At 36.3% G+C, this 19,132-nt stretch overlaps 1 protein-coding gene across 3 annotated transcripts in view; it reads left to right on the top strand.

The window, feature by feature from the left end:
• Nucleotides 1-18,724, top strand: part of LOC111033076 — a 152,266-nt gene extending 133,542 nt beyond the window's left edge. For all 3 annotated transcript variants that reach the window (XM_022313666.1, XM_022313667.1, XM_022313665.1), the window contains exons 8-13: nucleotides 5,400-5,640; nucleotides 7,226-7,293; nucleotides 11,302-11,382; nucleotides 15,996-16,229; nucleotides 17,038-17,259; nucleotides 18,513-18,724. In XM_022313666.1, coding sequence (XP_022169358.1) covers nucleotides 5,400-5,640; nucleotides 7,226-7,293; nucleotides 11,302-11,382; nucleotides 15,996-16,229; nucleotides 17,038-17,259; nucleotides 18,513-18,610 — 944 coding nt within the window. In that variant the 3' untranslated portion in view covers nucleotides 18,611-18,724. The remainder of the gene's footprint in view (nucleotides 1-5,399; nucleotides 5,641-7,225; nucleotides 7,294-11,301; nucleotides 11,383-15,995; nucleotides 16,230-17,037; nucleotides 17,260-18,512) is intronic.
• The last annotated feature ends 408 nt before the right edge of the window (nucleotides 18,725-19,132 follow it).

The following is a 19,132-nucleotide window of genomic DNA, read 5'->3' as shown; positions in this document are numbered from 1 at the left end:
TCGTAATATCGTGTAGGTATCTATATGATTTGTATACACCCCGACTAATGCCTGTTTGAAGTAGAAAGTTGTACACATTAATGACGTGAGATAGGCCAGTGAGGTGGTTTCACGGTGGCAGTAAAATATTATAATAATTCATCCCTTAACGCGGGTTGCGCACTGCCGACGTTTGATCCTCTATAAAATATGTTCGATTCTGGGTTTGGAAATCGTTTTTGCATATTATTTTGTTATATTTAAGTAGGTACCCAAGTATAAAAATTATTGTGCCTGTACAACAGATTAGAGTAATCTTCACAGCGTGGCGATATTTCACAGAATCGGTTAGGTATTACACATTATAGTTGTTATTTATAATAATATAGTCAGTTGGTAGTCGGTCGTTGGTCATTATTTATACTTACCTATCGTTATTATACACGTATCGGGCTATTGGTTATTACTTCAAAATCTCAGAGAAACGACAGTGTGTGTGTGTGTGTGTGTGTGTGTGTGTGTGTGTGTGTGTGTGTGTGTGTGTGTGTGTGTGTGTGTGTGTGTGGTGTGTGTATGCTCGAATATTTACTTACACCGTCACGGCGCAACCATGACAATAATTACTGACAAAACATGTACCTCATATTATGACCATCGTGTCCACTATTTTACTGAGAAAATTAGTTTCAGTTAATCACTCACGTCCCAAATGTTCTCATTCTATAATATGAGTGATGTACTGATGTGGGAAAATAAATAAATTGTGCCGTTACACAATTTTCCTTAACTCGATTCAAGTGCGTATTATACATACCGCACCCATCCGATTTTAATGGATGATCGGTAATAATTCTCTTTGACCTACACAGATTGCATGTATAATTAATTCATGTTTGCAATTAATGTATTGCACTATAAAGATAAGGTTTTAATATTTAACTTATGCCTCGTCTTAATTAAACATTGATTGCCTTACATGTTAACTCAGAGATCATTAACTTAATTAATATGAGTGCGTATCCTCTAGGTTAAATACCTAATCTAAAATCTTAAACATAATTATAGCTAATTTAACGGATTAGTGTAAAATTCGTTCTCTTATTTTATATTTTTTTAGTTATTTTTCAAATAAGTGCAATGGTTTACCTACAGTTGTACTGTCGTAGAAAAATGTATATTACCTATATAAATGTGTTTTTTGTGGTGAATGTATTATTATTATTATTTTGTTTTATTTTTCGAAAATTTCAAAAATCTCGAATTCTACTGTATAAATATGTTTGGTATTAGCGAACACGCACCAGCAGTTACAGCAGAACCATTATTTCGTATACGCACCATTAGCAGAAACTGTCCGGTAATCGAACCTAATGCTAGTTCTGACCATAATAATAATTACCGTAGCTGCTGGATAATGATTATGGTCGGTTTGTGTGCGCAATGTGTTTGGTGGCCGACGGGGGAGAGAGCCTCATTAAAGATCACAAGCGTCCATCAACGTTGATGAGCTCAAAAATTGTTTGTTAGTTTTACCCGGCAAATAGGTCACTTGTGGGTTTGCGTTTGAGTTATGGAAGTTTTGGAGTTCGCAACGGCCAAAGTAAACAAGCCAGAAAATACCTGCAGAAGTGATACAATATGACACGTGTAGTTCACTTAACTGATGTATATATATGCAGGACATATTGATATACTTCTATAGTTCTATGTTCAATTATAATTGTGATCCTGAATTTGGTAATTACTATTATTCTCTGTCAATATGAAAAATTCTGTTTTCTAGTCATCGCGTTATCACAGTTCTCAAATAATTAATCGATACATAATTTATTTTACGTACCTCGTACGAGTACTCGTATTACAGCACTATGCACTCATGTTCAATCTCTGTATAAATTGCCCATTTCCTTGGTCGGTTGCTCGTGTATGATATTTCGTTCAAACTAATCATGAAACTCTTAGGACTACATTGGATTTCATCCGGAAATTTCACACATTTCGCTACCCGAAGAAGCCGATTTTCGTAACGAAATTCGAAGAGGTATAATATTTCTGAGAATTATTATATTGCATTATTGTCTATATTGTATAAATGCAACAACCGTCCGTTTTTTAAAGGTATAGTTGGAAAGTTACGAGAATGATTTTAAAATACTGTTTGTTGGTTTTTTTATACAAAAAAAGCAATAAAAATAATGCGACAGAGATAGATTTCTTTCGTTGGATTTACTACTCTCGCGGTGTTATCTGCATTAGTATCTCTCCCCCGTCTTTGGATGTAATCGGTTTATAATACGTTTTGTGTCTTATGAACAGTAAGTCTATATTAATCGATTGCCGTCAAACTCGATATTATATATATAGGCTGTAGCCTATGGGTTATTGGGTGGTCTTCTTGCAAACGAAACCGCACACATTCCGTTCTGAGTATAAGTTCGCTCACCTCTAGCCTATAAATATTATATCTACACTTAGGAAATTAATTGAATTTTTCGTAAAAATACGCGTAGTTCCACAATATTGTTGTGCGCATCTGTCGGATGAGGGTGTACGCGTGTGCGTGATCAGACGGACTTAGTGCCGAGGATGGTGATTGGCGTCGTTGGTGGCGGGTGGAAGGACGGGGAAAAAATCGTTTTCGCAAACTCGACACGTAACCGTTATATTAGCACTCCAAAAATGTTTCGGAATACAAGGTAACAAAAAAAAAAAGAAGAAAACCCTACGACATCGACGGCGAATCATTTGCTTCCTCCGCACACCATAACGTATACATGCACGTATTGCGGTATTGACGGGTTGCCTTCTTTATCGTGTGCGCTCGCTCTCGAATAGCCTTTTGTGGGTGGTTGGAAACAGCGGCGGTGGTTAATCGTGCTCGGAGTGGTTTCTCGCAGGAAAAACGCATTGCCGCGATTTTCCGTTAGCCGTATAGGGAGCTAAGGGTGGTAGCTGCGGCGGCGTATAACACGCCGTAATAATGCTCGCCACCCGCCACCCCGATTTGACGTTCGGCGGAGGTTGCGACAAATTGCCGGGCGTTTAAAACTTTTTAATAACCCTTTTTATTTTTATTTTCGCATTGTTTTTGTAAAAACCCACAACGTGCGCCCGCCCCTGTGTAGGTATTATATATACATAGTATACATTGCGCCGGATCTGCCGGGACAAACAACAAATGGGCCGCAATTATTGCGGACGACGTGCGTCGCGGCCGGAAACGTTTCCGGACTAATGATCTTTTCATTCCTGCGCCCGTCCGAACTACCACCGCTGCGATGACGGTGGTGGCAATGACGACCGCGACGATGACGATGATGATGATGATAGTGTGCGTGTGTGTGTAGACAGGATAAAGAAAACCCATACCGTTCCCATGCAGCAACCCTTCCGACCCCTAACCGTCATCGATGGATGCTGCTCATCCGAGGAATGTTATTGTTATTAACCGACCCCGTCGTTGTATGACGTTTTTCTTTTTACCCCAGCACGCATGCGCACTCGCGATATGTATTATTAATGCTAGGAAACGGAAAAAAAAAAATTTGTTTTTCCTTCAAAGGTTCTTCTCGGAGCCGCTCGACCAGTGAGCTGTGTGTAATCGAGCACCAACTTCCGGTCGACGTCCGAGGGTCCTTAAGGTTTCAGTTTTTTTCCTTCTTCGGCCTGGGGTATATCGAAATAGGAAGGAAAACTACCACTACCCCCCCCCCCCCTTGTATTTTTTTCTCATTCTACCGTCGATTGTTGTCGATATAGTGATGGTTTTGGATTAAGCAATTCCCTTACCAATAATACGTCGAAAAATAAATCAAACTTGGAACTATAGGCGTATAATATTATTTATTCCGTCGAACGTGATGTCGAAGTGACGAATAGGCTATAGCATGTGTACTTTGGTTTCTATTTATATGTGTGTAAAATGTGTTATCTTTTAATAAAAATCTATCGATTTTTTCATGCTTTTGTTTATTAAACATTATGTTTGTTGCGTACAACCGTTAAAACACTGCTATAGATTCATCTACAATAACGATTTTCATAGTAACCCTTAACCCAACATACCGATACCCTGTAAACAAAACGTTTGCGAATAATAAAGTTGATTTTAAAATAATACTTCTCTTTAAATTTGAACTCGCAAAAAATTGTAAATTTTTATATAAAATAAATTACTTCTCGTGCGCTTTTTTTTTTATCAAACTAGTAGATACCTAAAACCTTTCTACATTGCTATCTTGATTCATTTTTTATTTTACGCCCATCAATATTATTCATCTATATTATATTATAATATATCTATTTTCAAATCAGGGACGAGGGTATATATATTTTATGCTATAAGGTTTTTTGTAATACCCTTTACTAGAACACTATTTTCGTTGTTATGGCTGCCAACGTCATAACACTAAACACATTTGCTGATTAAGTCTTTTTTTTTCTTTAAACGTCCATTTTTACCCTTATCTTGTGTAGATATTTTTTTAATGGTTATATAATATGTTAAAGGCACTTTTCTCGTATACTTGCAATAATATGTATACATAGATATCTCACACGAACATGTCCAACGAACTGTCAAATCTTTAAATAAGAGTTTATTTTTTAGTGGTTGATTTAAAATAATGTTGGATTGTGTTTTAAATATCCAGCAATAAGTTAGAGTCTTAAACAAAAACTACTACACCACCAGTTATAGTTCATGGAAAATACACTTAAGAATATTATGATCCCATCTGTTTCCGAAATTTTTGATTTTTTTTACTTATTTATATAATATTTTGTTTTAAATCAATATTGTACTTAGGCGTTGGTGGTCTTATATTAATTACATAATTTGATTTTGTTTCAACGTGTACCGTGTGCATATATCGATTTGTAATTTACATATTTAAGCAGATATCGACAGAATACCTGCATTCGCAAAAACCAAATAATTGAGTATCGCATATCCGTGATTTTAAACCATCAAAACATTTACCATAAAACCTTCAAAAGTCATACCCCATATAAATTCGAAGAACTCAGCGCAAACGAAACCTTATTGTCTGTGGTACATTATAATATACCTATTACCTAGCATACCATCTATTCAGTAGTATACTTTACAATATTAATCAACAGCGCTTTTCAGTGACACGATTTTTGGAATATGAAATACGCGAATGCGAATAATTATACTGATGATGTCTGAGCAGAATTTTGTATTGATTTCATCGAAACCATCACACAGTGTTTATTGTCGTCACACAGCGCGCTCCTCGAATATCATTTTCATATATTTTAACATCAAAACATTTAATCTAGAATATTGTTTTTATGCGCTGAGCGTAATATTATTAACGTATAAAACATTTAAATAGTTTAATGTACCCTGTGATCTGCATACACTAATGATGTCCATTTTTCTTTTCCTACAGCTGAGAGCCACCACCACCACGGAGTTGGTTCGGGTTGCCGATACCCATCGTGGTTGACCGAACACCACACCTGGCACTCATTGAACCACGGTCACGTTTACCATTTCTCGCCAAGAAACGGCACGTTGCGGAAGAGCATCCCAGGGGCTGGCCCGGACCACGACATCCGCGCCGCGTGTTACAAGGTAATCAACGTCACCGATAACAAGGCGCTGATCATCACGCATTACACTATCGGCTGGTAAGTACATCGATCGCTTGAAAAGCGGTTTTTTGTAGTTGTTTTTTTTTTAAGCACATACGCACGCATTTATTTCCTTTTTTTTAATCACGACCGGTGTACGCACCGTCGTATACACCACACCACCATATACGACGCTAAAAAGGGGTCGGGAAAATCTCGACTACAGATTTCCCTCTCGAGTTAAATATAATGTTGTGTTATGACTGTTATGAGTGTTTGGAGTTGGTTTTATAATATCTATATGTTTTTTTTTACTTTTCAACGGTTCAACCTCCAAACGAACATGTGATATATACATGTACACATGTGATGCAAATGCGTGTGTGTAGACGTGTAGTTGTATGTGAGTATAAGTGTGTTTGTATACACATTCTTACGAAAAACACTCTCGAGTACATTCATCCGTGTCGGCGTGGTTCGTATAAGTAATCAACCCCGTCTTTATTTTTTTCCAATTCTTATTCTCGTGTACGGTCATAAAGTAAAAGGAAGGGTAAAAGGGTATTCAAAGCTCGGCAAATTAAAACCAACGTTTTTATTTTCTTCTTTTTTTATTATTATTATTTCTCTCAAAGTCTACATCATAAGTAGAATTTCGCTCGAGGGAGGATTATTAATAAATAGTGACTACACACGGTAAAAAAAAAAAAAAATAAAAGCAAGTGTAATATTGCGGTGTGGTGAAGTTTAAATTTCACAAATACGGGAATGTTCGTTATTTTCTAATGGTTGCCGTCAATATAATTAACGATCGAATATATACGCAGATACGATATCTATATAGTATATACACATCCTGCCCCGACTATGTGCCGCCAGGCAGTATTGTGGCTTGTACACGTACGCGCAGCGAAGACATTACTATGCGCATCAATTTCAAGACATCAAATAATAAGATCGTATAGAATGTTCTAGTGCTCGTTTACACGGTTTACAAATCAAAATGACGACCAGACGTGTTTATGGTTTGACTAGTTAAATTTTATTCGAACAATATCCAAACTTAATATATATCTCCATCCGTTAAGACATTGTATTAATAGTGTCTTACAGAATTCCTTTAGTGGCTTGCATAATTTAACCGACCGGCGACCACAAAGGCACCAAAAATCTACTGCCCTGTGTATTTGATATTTAGTTAAAATATGTAATACTTCAAAACTGAGAACACAGTAAATTTTGGACACGAAAATAATATATAGGCATAGTGTTATTTATCATCGCATAAGGTGACTTCACTATAACGAAACCGTAACAAATTAATTTCGACGGCAATCTTTGAAACAACATTCGATTTCTTCAACAAACACGTAAACTGCAGTCTAAACACATCGATATCTCAAAAATAATAACGAGATATATTAATACTCTATGTTTATTTTTTCATTTATTTCCTTGCGTATTTCCATAGGTAACTAATTCCAAATCGTTCAAACAATTAATTCCATTAATGCAATTGTTTTGATGTATTTTTAATTACTGAATATAATAATTACTCATTCAACTGGGTCATTAAATTTGTAACAAATTATTAAATAATTATTAGGTAGTAGTTTATTTAATGGTACATTTTATTTTGCAGCCAAAGCGGATATGCGTGCATGGGGTTTTATCGCCGTGACAGCCAAGTTGTTGAGGTCCAAGAGAGTGGTACGTATATGCAACTTAAGTGTCACACATAACTAACAGTCAAACATAAATGTATGCTAAAAACTTCGCCAAAAGTTTTCAAAACAAGCGTATAAGTAGTTTTAATGGGAACCGACAGGTGTCAGACCAATATTATGACAAAATAGGCTGACAAACTCACGAACGAAATTAAAATGTTTTACGTCAAATTTGGGCTGTGAACTTGTCACAATAAAATCGTAATGCTAACTTACGCTTACGAAAGTTTGCCATCTATCGAAATGAATAGTGTGCGTTTTGCAAACTTTTCACTTAGGCGTTGATATTGTAAGACATACAAACTTATTTTTCCCATTCTCCTAAGAGAGATGGCTACGAAGAAAAATAGGAGTTGTTTAAAGCTATATAATCCACAAATCTACTAGTGTAAAGTATTGAAAATACGTATGACCATGTTGTAAGCTTATTTAATCATCGTAGTTTTCCCATGCGATTCCTAAACAAACAATACGTGGCGTAAATAAGTATAGATAACTGTATGATATGAATATTACATTTAAACTATTTTACATTTAAATATCAAACGCTTTCATCCGTGAAGGTAAGTAAATGTATCCATAACGTATATTAATCAAATTTCTTTACATGAAACAAATTAAATTCCGTGGCTCTTCGACATCCTACAGGTATTCGTATTATCTTTGTTTTTCTTTGACATTTGACATTTCTGAATATAATATTATAGCTAGGTATTTACATAAACAAAAAAGAAAACAAATTTACAAGTTTTGTGAATTCTCAACTACTCAAAAACTAAAAATGTTTAACATTATTTTTTAATGTCAACATTTTTATCGGTAAAATAATATTATATAAGGTTTTGTTATTTTTAATATGTCACAGAAAAATAAAAATATCTCTTTCGTTGGCGAGGAAGGGTGAACATATTTAATATAAAATCCTCAAATTTCTATGGTAACGTGTCGGATTTGCTGAGATAGGACCAAAACGAAAAATATTGCACCGCTGCCAAGTAACCGCCTCCGAGGCGGAAATACCGAGACGGCTCATATATATTCATACGAGCGAAGTGTCTGACATAACGTTTTCTAAGCGATTTCACTGGGAGGACATAAATATATTTCGATATGGTGTACTACGCAAAGGGCTGAAACGTGCATGTTTTCAAATTTGTATCCCTCACATTTGGGCGTTAACGACTACACACTTGGCCGTTAGTCGAACCATGACGACGGGGTGATTGTTCCCCTATAGTCATATTATTATATTCCCTGCAATATATTATATTATTACATTGTTGTTATTATTTTTATTTTTGCCGACTGACCGTTCGACTCGACCATTTCCCATTCAGGCTCAACCAATACTGTATACCAGTGTTCCGGAAATTCGTCAGCGGAATATAATATCTCATCTCGTGCACTTGCAACCCACCAACCCCGCCCCTCCCCCTCACACACCACAAGACATAAAGATGGTGTAGTCGTTACGTGTTTGAACTGCATCTACCGATCGCAGCTTTATGATATTACCGTGTCTTTCGAACACCTTTCCATAACAAACTTCCTCTGTTTAGAGCAGCATTTCCGCAAGACGGGAGTTCGTCGTAATGGTCCTATTATCTGGGGAAGCCATTCGTCTTACGCTATCCGGAATGGGTATAGTCTATCGTAATTTCCTTTACGCACACTTCTAGTCTTGTGCGCGTCTAAATTTAAGACGCATAAAACGTATATCTTACAATAATATTATATTAGTGTGTATCGTACCCATTATTATAATATTATAAGACGTGTATGGAGTCGAAATAATATTATTTAAACGACTATATTTTAATATTGATTCGACGTGTCTAAGACGTTTGCAATTATTTGACCAACGCGTTTTGTTTGTACGATATTTTGTTGTTCGATAGGATCTAAAAAAACACAACCCAATCCAACAAAAAAAAAAATAATAATAATTCTTGCTGGCTACTTGGGTGGCGCGAATGTTCAGAGACGTATACTCACAAACAAAACGCCCAGAGATTAGATACGATAACATTAATCGCAGTCGCTACCGAAATTTACCGTACCGTATCATTAATGCGACTAAACGTTATAATTCTGTAATTACACGGGCTGCTCCTCCGAGGCAAACCAAACTACCTCCGATTGTATAAATGCTGTGTTATACATATTATACTATTCCATTATGCCAAAAGCGATTTTATTGAAAATCATTCGGTTTCGACATCCAATGGGAACTATATCGTTTGATCTAATTACTTGTATTATACGTAAATACGTTTGTACTTTGTATGTGCATTATTATATGACATTAAATGATTACATTTGCGATCGACAGATTCGTTTTGTTCTATGTATGACAAATACAATACGACTGCACGGTTTCAACAATAACAACAAAATATTTAATATATAATAATATTCTAGAAACGGAAAGCCGACGTGCTGCGAGAGACCTCCGACGTTGTGACAAAATTATGTTTGTACAAATACATACGGAATCTGAATTAGTCATAATATTTCCATTTAAATTTTCCATTAAAAAAATGAATAACTTAATAATAATAACAGCTGGATTGTTTTTTTTTTGTTTTAAGTTATTTCAAATTAAAGAAAAACACATTGAATAGGAATGTTTATGTTTCATATTTGATTGCGCATTTTAATGTAAATGTGTATACCTAACTTTCTATTTATTATTTACTGCAGAAAAAAAATTAAACTTTCATTAATTAAACCTTTTTTAAATTATGTACCTGTAAGCCCGCAGCATTTTAAATGTTGTTTTCTCATAAAGAATACATAATGTTAAAATGTGTACTTACTTCAAAAAATTTAGCAATTGGCCTCGTTTTCGATGTTTTTATTTATTTCCTTTTAAAAATGTAATTTAAAGTTTTATCATTGTGTGTGCTCTCTCTTAATATCAATTATCTTTTAGACGGAATAGCATAAACTCACTGATAAAACGATGTTTTTTTAATAGCTGGAGGTTGCAGTTGAAAATAAATAGACTAATGTTTCTTCTTATTTACATTTTTTAAGCGTTATTCTAAATTCATCTCTTAGATAACAGAGAAAAATGATGAATAAATTGCAATAATATTATTTGCATATCAATGAACATAATATACAAACGTCTTCGTTATTGGTCTTTTATTATAGTCTTAACCTACACCACTACACCAGTGATACTATCGCGGGAATGTTCAAAGGTTAAATAAAAAGCTATATCCGTAGGCGAAATTCGGTAGTGGTGGGTGGGTTTTCGGGGTTTGTGCTTTGTCGTTTGGGGACAAATCGTTAAAAAATATATATTATAATGCATAAAATTATAATACACATTCTCGCATAATATTAATATTAAACATACATCGTTTAAAAACACAATAACATAAAACATACATTTAATTTATGTTTAACGTTTAAAATTTTAACGTAGGTTGAAAATGTTAAAAAAAAAAAGGTTTTTAGATACCAAAGTCATAAAAAGCATTTCAAATTTAATGAAAAACATTACGAACAATAATTATAATTCTGCTCGAGATCGTTTTCGATTAAAGCGAAAACCGTCCGGATATATAAACTTCAAAACAAAAATCGTGACCATTAGGTTTTGTACGGAATCAAATGGTTCGACAATTCTTTTTGGCCCTTTGAAAGGTTACAATGGTCGACATTTATTTTAAATCCTAATCAGAGAAGTGCAATCCGAACGAATTCCTGTTATTTAAAACCATTCAGATTTTAATCGGTCAGTAAAAGTTTGACGACGAAAATAAAATGAAAAAAATCATTATTCCACTCTGCAATGCTAATTCGTATTTCAGAGTGTTTATAATTTTGACGTCCATTTCATTCCGTTTTATTTTTTTCCCGCGACGTTCGCTGAAATTCGATGTAAATTTGTTTTATTTATTCGTTTGTTTGTTTTTCATTTGTTTAATTTGTATTCTTTTTTATATTTATGTTTTGTTTTTTTTTTTTTTTTACACAGAAAACCCGACGGAGAACGCAGACGACGCTTGTCGGCCAGACAACTTCCACTCGCAGCAGTTGACGTTCAGCACGTTAGTGCGTAAGTACCAGTGTCTTTTTCTTTTCGCCATTTTATATTCTCTTTCCACCCCCCCGGCCCTCCTGTCCGTCGCGTCGCGTCTGGGCCGTCCGCGGCGCAGTGGCCGTCATCGTCTCCATCATCTCGCCGCGCCGCCCGAACGTCACGTCGTCACATCTCGTTACCGTCAACGCTCTAAGGAGTCGGGACACTAATGGCCCGCAAGACCCAGTGACGCGGCGGAAAATTGTCGTCTTACGATGAACCGGCCGCGGCATCCCGTCGTCGCTCGCGAATCGGTACTATATATATAATATTAGGTGCATGCACGACCCACCCATACACCACCCATACGCACACCGCCTTTTCCGGCCGTCCAGGGTGTTTCCACCCGGCAGGATCATTTATTTTATTTATACTATATAGGCATTTATACCGCGCACACGTATATACAATATATGATATTAAATATACATGTGTGTGCGTGCGTGTGAGAACAAGGAGAACGGAGAAAAAAATTCGGCCGGGAGAAGACGAGAAATCCCCGAACCATTAATCTTCATATTTACGTAAAAGTTTACACCGCGAGATTCCATTGCGTTCAATCACTTTATGATTGAAAAAGTTTCGTGTTTTTATTTTTCAACGGCTAATTTTTCACTTTTTCCCCTTTTTTTATTATAACTATTATTACTTTCGGAGACGAAATTGCCCCCCTAAAAATGCCGCCCACTCCGCCCCCTCTGCCAGCCTCCTGCACCCTCCCACCCGTTGGTGTCCCGCGTTTTTTCAATAAATTTAAAATTTTCCCTAAAACATTTATTATTATACACAGCAGTGGGGCGTTTTTCATTTTACCCTTAAATTTATGAACATATATAATCACTTTTTCCCTTTGCATATTTATTATCAACTCTCGCGTTTTGTTTACATCATGAAAATATATTATGATTCTAAAGTAATTGAATCATCGATAAATTTTACTGAATAAATCCGAGGTTATATTTTTACATCTTTTTATGGTTTTATGCGGTTTACCGGATACATATTTCTGTGTAGGTATGCTACCGCGTATTTGTTCCGAGATAATTGAAAAACATATTTTCAAACCTATGTACAAATATATACAATAGACATTGGTACGTCATACTTTCGTACTATAACAATAATTTATAGTTTAAGTTTATGAACAAAAACATATTATCTACCTGTTTTATAATGACTACCTTTATCAAGTATATATTATTATTATATTACTATACTTAATAATAATAATAATAATGATGAATACCATAACAGATATTTTGAATTTTCGTACTCGAATCGGCGTATCCTTGGTTTTCACAAATATATATAATATCATGGATACGGGATACCTGCTTAATATGGTTTGTGTTTTCTTGCTACGTGACATAAAGAATACACGGCGGCGTTAAATTACAAAATATCATTGTGGTTGAAACGTGACCGTTGGCGGTATATAAAGACGGTGTATGATAATATATAATATATAACTCTCACAGACGGAAGTGACGAAACTGAACGCCGCCACCGTGGTTGTGGGAAAACGACGCACGACACGATTGCGAAGCAATCTTATATACATTGAAACCACTTAAAATATAATATCGCAAGGTAAATAATTTCAATTTGCCCCCGAGTCCCTTTCGGCGGAAACGTTCCTAATAAAAGTTATTCGCCGAGTCTGAAAATGACGTACGCCCGCGAAGTTTTCGCAGTAACAAATTCATCCCGCGTGGCCTATAAAACAATTAGCAAAAGGTATAATGGAAAACACATTAAGTATACCACTTCCGAGGGGGGGGGGCTGCCAGTCGTCGTACGTATACATATATATATATATTTATAATAAAATATCGTATACGTATTGTTCGGTGTACGCGGCGCAGTGTGTTTGTATCGTTTTCTAATTTAACGCAGTTGACCGCGATACCGAAGCAAGGGCTGCGCCCGGGCTCGTCCGAAACGGAAAGACTATAAGTATATACAACGCACTGCGATAATATATGCAATTGTATTTTAATTAAAATCGGAGTTAATTTACTCGGAACATGTTCGTGTGCATACATGTATACGAGTATTATATTATGGTTATATCCTCGCGAAATGCGATTTTCTTACTGTTCGTTCTGCAGGTCGTGCCATAGATTTTTGTTTCGTACGACCGGTTTTCATTTCGTAATAATACTACAATATAATATACAGTAATCCCGCTCCAATTTTCGATACTGCGTGATTATTTTAACAATGTTCCCGGAACAATAGAGTGCACGTGTTACGTAATTCCGCTCAAAACCACAGCAGGGATTCGTATAATATTAAATAATATAATATCTCGGTGAAAAATATCGCATCAAAAATAATTTTGGTGTTTCGTAGTATTATGATGGGCGTGTTAAATGACATAATTAATCATTTTTTTTTTTTTTGTTGTTGTTACTGTATATTATTATTAAAAAGTTGTATTAAACAAAAGATCCAAACAAATTGACTTCAATTTATTTTTTTAATAAAACTGCTTCTTATTGCTTTTTTTTACGTCTGACAAGTAACTGACGATAGACTTAAAATATAGTAATTCGTGAAAGCTGCGGCCAATGAATCAAACCTGCACGGGGTTAATACCGACATAAGTTTGTGCTTTATATATTATGAGGAAAAAAAATAATAACTAGGTACCTATATCAATACAAAGACCTGAGCCTACCCTGATGTTTGACCCTTATATTATAATGTACCCAAAATATGCATTTTAAATTTTTAAATGAATATTTTTAAATTAAAAACAAGAAATTTTTTCTTTTTTCTTTTTGTATTAAATTAATACATTAATATTGAATGAGACACTTGAATACTTCGGCATACTGTATAAGCACCTGTGCGGCCCTGTGTTTCGATCATATTTTGTGCGGTTGTCTTATACAATAATCTATCTATGAATAAAATTAATCGGCGAACCTCGAGTGCTTCTAAGAAAAACATTCATCTGCGTACCGTCAACCAACAACCATAATATTATAATATGATAAAAATTAAGAACTAATAATATTAATATTAATTCTTTGTTAGTAATATAGGATTGACTGTACATTTTTAAAAATATATGAAAATTCCCTTTAAAAAATGCGTATATTGTACAATTTATTCTTATAACCGGCCCTGAATTTTTAAACTAGACACTGCTCTATATCGATAATCTCATAAATATATTTTTTCGATAAAAAACGGATGATCCTTTATAAAATGTATAGAATTAATTTATTCCCATATTTTCCTTCGGCCGTATATTTAATTATCTCGATAAAACGTTTTATTTTCACTCGTATAAATGAATTATTAAATATAAAAAAAATTCTCTATGGAGGTATCCGTTTTAATTTTCATACTTTTAATTGGTTTTATGACATGAAAACCATCGCACAACAACAAAATACGAGTACATAATTTGTAAACTATAGCTAAACAAAAAAAAAATGATTCTCCGCCTAAAATCTCGGAATTATATAAAGTCAGTGTAACGGACTTTTGGAACTTCTTTATTGTCATCGGAAGTCGTGATGGCATTGTGTAAAACGAACTTTGAATTTTTCACCGAGAAAACGATGACTGTCGTGCCGCCCCGGACGTATATATAATAAGTGTCTGATATGGTAATATGCGCTACGTATAAAGAATATTATTATACAATGTATGGAGAAATGACGGTATCTGTCTCTTCCCCCTCCTCCTCCTCCTCCTCCTCCTCATCCTCCTACGCTTAATTCGTCGTCGCCGCGATCTTCTAGTCCATTTGTTGTTTTTATAATATTCCGTATATATACAATCAAGACAGCACCGATATAAAACCGGCGCGTTGTAGTATTACGAGACGACCAAGACGGTTCCTCCCCAATCGGCGGTGACTTATACACATTATATTATAATATACATATACATCAACATAATATAAATTATTTATAAGAGTTCGGAATGTGTTTGGGGGTGGCGAAGCTGTACAGTGTATGGCGTATATACACAGACACGCAGTACATATATCGTCAAAACGGCACGAACAATAAAAACAGTGGTCTCATTAAAACTTTTCAATAATAATATTATTATTATCTATCTCCACTTAGTGTGTCGGCCGCAAACAGCCCAATGGATTATATGGTTGGCATGTGCAATAACGCACGCAGTCTGTTCCAAAGTTTCCGCCATTCCGGAACATTACGCTTGGCCGCAAAAGTTTCTCCTCTCCCCCTCCCCCGTCCTCTTACCACATACTCATATATACATATATAAACTTATACCGTGGTTATTGTCTATATATAATACACACACACACACACACACACACACGTGACAGAGTGGCAAGAGAATACCGCCGTATACATGTACGAAGCCATATCGTCGCCGTGTTCTGTTACCGTGCAATCGTCACACACACACACACACACACACACCCACATCCACACACACCAGCCCCACCGCCCCCCGTACTGAGACCAGCGCCCCTCTCGGTGTTATTATACGATAATGACGTGATAGTACAAATGTTAATATTATATTACAAATAATAATACGATATAGACTGCTGCCATCATCACTAACACTCGCTGTTTTCTTTGCAGCTCCGGTGCCCAAAGGTCGCGAGTGTCCGTTCCTCGGCCGTTACGAGATCAGCGGCGGACTGAACGCCGAAGACGTGGGCAAAGCGCTGGCCGCCAGCCGGCCCGGTAGCGAGAACAACCAAGACAAACCATCGATCCCGTGCAACCCACCCGGCAAACAGTACCTGACCATCGGCTGCAATTCGCCGGACACCATGGAGTTCCAGTCGGAGTGCGGTACCAAGACCGTAGCTGGTAAGCGAACAAACGACAAGAAGTCGAACTGCATGTATAATAATTATAGTGCACCCGCAACCGAACCGTGGTTATCGCGGTGTGCAGTCCTTGCGGGTCCCGGGGTGGTCTCGCTTTCTCACCTCCCTCTGAAGGGGTGAGGCGGACTTCACACCCAATCAACTCGCTTATCGCGCGCATACATCGCAATTCCCACGTAGCAATGGCGAAACGAACATTATTGTCTTTGCGACAAGCATTTGCTTCCGGATTTGTTTTTTATATTTAGGGGTGGTGGGTCAATTTTACGTTCGTTTCGCCACTGCAGTACGTAGTATATATATATATAAGACGCAGTTCTAGTATACAGCCATGGCAGATCACGACGTCATGAGGTAATATCATAATATATACATCATCTAACGATTTCAATAATCCCGCATCTAGTTTATATATTTTATTAATATTCGTGTCGGAATCGCGTGTCGTGGCTTATTCGGGATTTTTAAAAGGAGATGGGGATGGGATTATTCTATAATATACTGTAACCCGCTGCACCCCACCACAGCGGAGAATCCCCCTTGAACCGCGCCGCGTAACCAACTCGTACGACGAACACGCGCGTATCTTACACAGTTATACCTTCTCATGTCATACATAATATATTATATGCTCTATATATACACACGAAACACACGAATCCTATTGTTGCCGTGTTCCGTGTTGCGTGCGTAAAATATACAAATAGATATATTTGCCGCGTATACGTTTTTTTAACATAATATATACTAAACTGCTGCACGTCTCGGGTTTTTTTTTTATTTCGCAGCGTACACGTGCTACGGACACTGGAAGAACGAAAATACCGGCGTCAACTACGTGATATCCACGCCACAGGGACGATCGGCTACCAATTCCAGACGATACTGTTTCATCATGTCACAAGTGAACGGAATGGCTCAGCAAATGTTGCACATCGCCTCGGTGATGGAATCGTGCCATCCGCACCCGCTGGGTCGGCTACACTGGGCGTTTAACATAACGCACCAAGGTATGATATATTTTATCATCGTGCTCGTCCGAGGTTTTCGTTTTGGGGAAAGATCTATAATTTTGTTGTATACCGCAGTATATACATGCAAATCCAGTGCCATTTCGTGGGGTTGGGGGTAGGTGAAGGGCAATGATTTGAAGGCGTGAGTGATCTTCCCAAGTCTCGCCCGACCTTATTAAAAAACATATAATGATCCCTAAAATAAAAAATATATCTGCGTAATATATATTTTTTTTTTTGGAGATTTAATAATGTAATACTTTATAAACATTAATTATTTAAATTTTAATAACAAAGACTTAAAATTAATTCGAATAAATTGTAGGTACAGCGTGTGATAGTTATTACCTTTTCTTTTACGTTTAGTACCTCTGCGTGTACAATAATTTATTGTTGAAGGAAAATACGTAGACTTCGTGTACTTACAACGATGTAGATAATTAATACATGAGACTCATCAGCGAACCGATTTACAATGTTATAATGTCATGATACATATAACATATTGTATTATAATATAATTACATGACGTCCACGACGGACAGTTACTCTCAATGACGATATAACACTGTGTTATTATTATTAATGAATTGTTAATTGTATAATTATTATCCATCACCGTCACGTTGTTATGGGCGCCTCACGCCTTCCTCAGACGACTATCGTTCGAAACAACCATAGAAATTTCGATTACATAATATTATTTTTATATAGTGTAACTGCCGCTGGTAGGTGTCAATGGCAAAACTAAAAACGTTCTGGCGTTCTGCAACGGTAATATATAACAATAATATTGTTGAAGTGGACGCGTTGTGTGAATGAATTATAATACATACCTTTATGCATCGGAAACGTACAGTAACGTTTGGTCAAGGGTATGTGTGTGTGTGTGTGTGTGTGTGTGTGTGTGTGTGTGTGTGTGTGTGTGTGTGTGTTTGTTTGAGGGGAGGGAGATGAATACCGGGTACGAGAAAAAACAAAAACCGAAAAAAAAATCGGTCCGGAGATTTGGAAACAAAACAATCGACGACGAGAAACGGGTGGTGTTGACGTTTGCCGGATGCTCGTGATTTAAGTGGACGCGTGTTTATGTGCGCGTGTGTCCGAGCCCGTTTGAATGGTATATATTTCCGGCCGACCGGAATCGGTTTTAATTGATATTCTTTGTGACATTCAATACGGTCACACAATAGGTACTTATAAGTGCAACGACAATAATGAATTATTTTTTTAATTTTCGTCCCCATCAGGTGTGTGCAGTTCCGAATCCAGCAGCGCCATCGTTTCCGGCTTACCGGTCCTAGTCCTATTTGCAGCCCTGCTGGCCGCCATAGTCAATCGCCGGTGATCATCGTCGTCGTCAGCAGTCGTGTCGGCCGGCCGGCCGCTAGACATTTAGAGGAGGCTCGCGCCAATGTTAAAACGAAAACCAAGACCACGTCGCTAAAAAAAAAATAAAAAATATATTAATAATCGGGCGGTCCCCCCGTGTATACATATTATTATTATTATTATTATTATTATTATATAGGTGTTAGGGATCGCTTTTGTTTATTTAATTGTTTACAATTTTTTTTTTTTTAAACCGACTTTATTGTGATCGTATTTTTAAACTATTATTATTAATATTATTATTTTGATGTTACCCCAAAGCCAATCTTCTATTTCTCCCTCTTTCTTTGTGTTTTTTTTTTAATTTCATTATCAATCTCTCTCTATCTCTATTATGTTATGTTATTATTATTATTATTATTATTATTATTGTACTTGTAAATTTGTTTTTTAATCGATGGTGCAGAGTCGTTTGCGTTAGTTTCGATGTTTATATTACCGTAAGCGAATCCGCATACGTTTGCTAGGAATGATTATA

This window comes from Myzus persicae, unplaced genomic scaffold (assembly GCF_001856785.1).
Source record: "Myzus persicae strain clone G006 unplaced genomic scaffold, MPER_G0061.0, whole genome shotgun sequence".
Lineage (NCBI taxonomy): Eukaryota > Metazoa > Arthropoda > Insecta > Hemiptera > Aphididae > Myzus > Myzus persicae.
The sequence above is the reverse complement of the archived record's forward strand: the minus strand, read 5'-3'. Positions and strand labels throughout refer to the sequence as shown.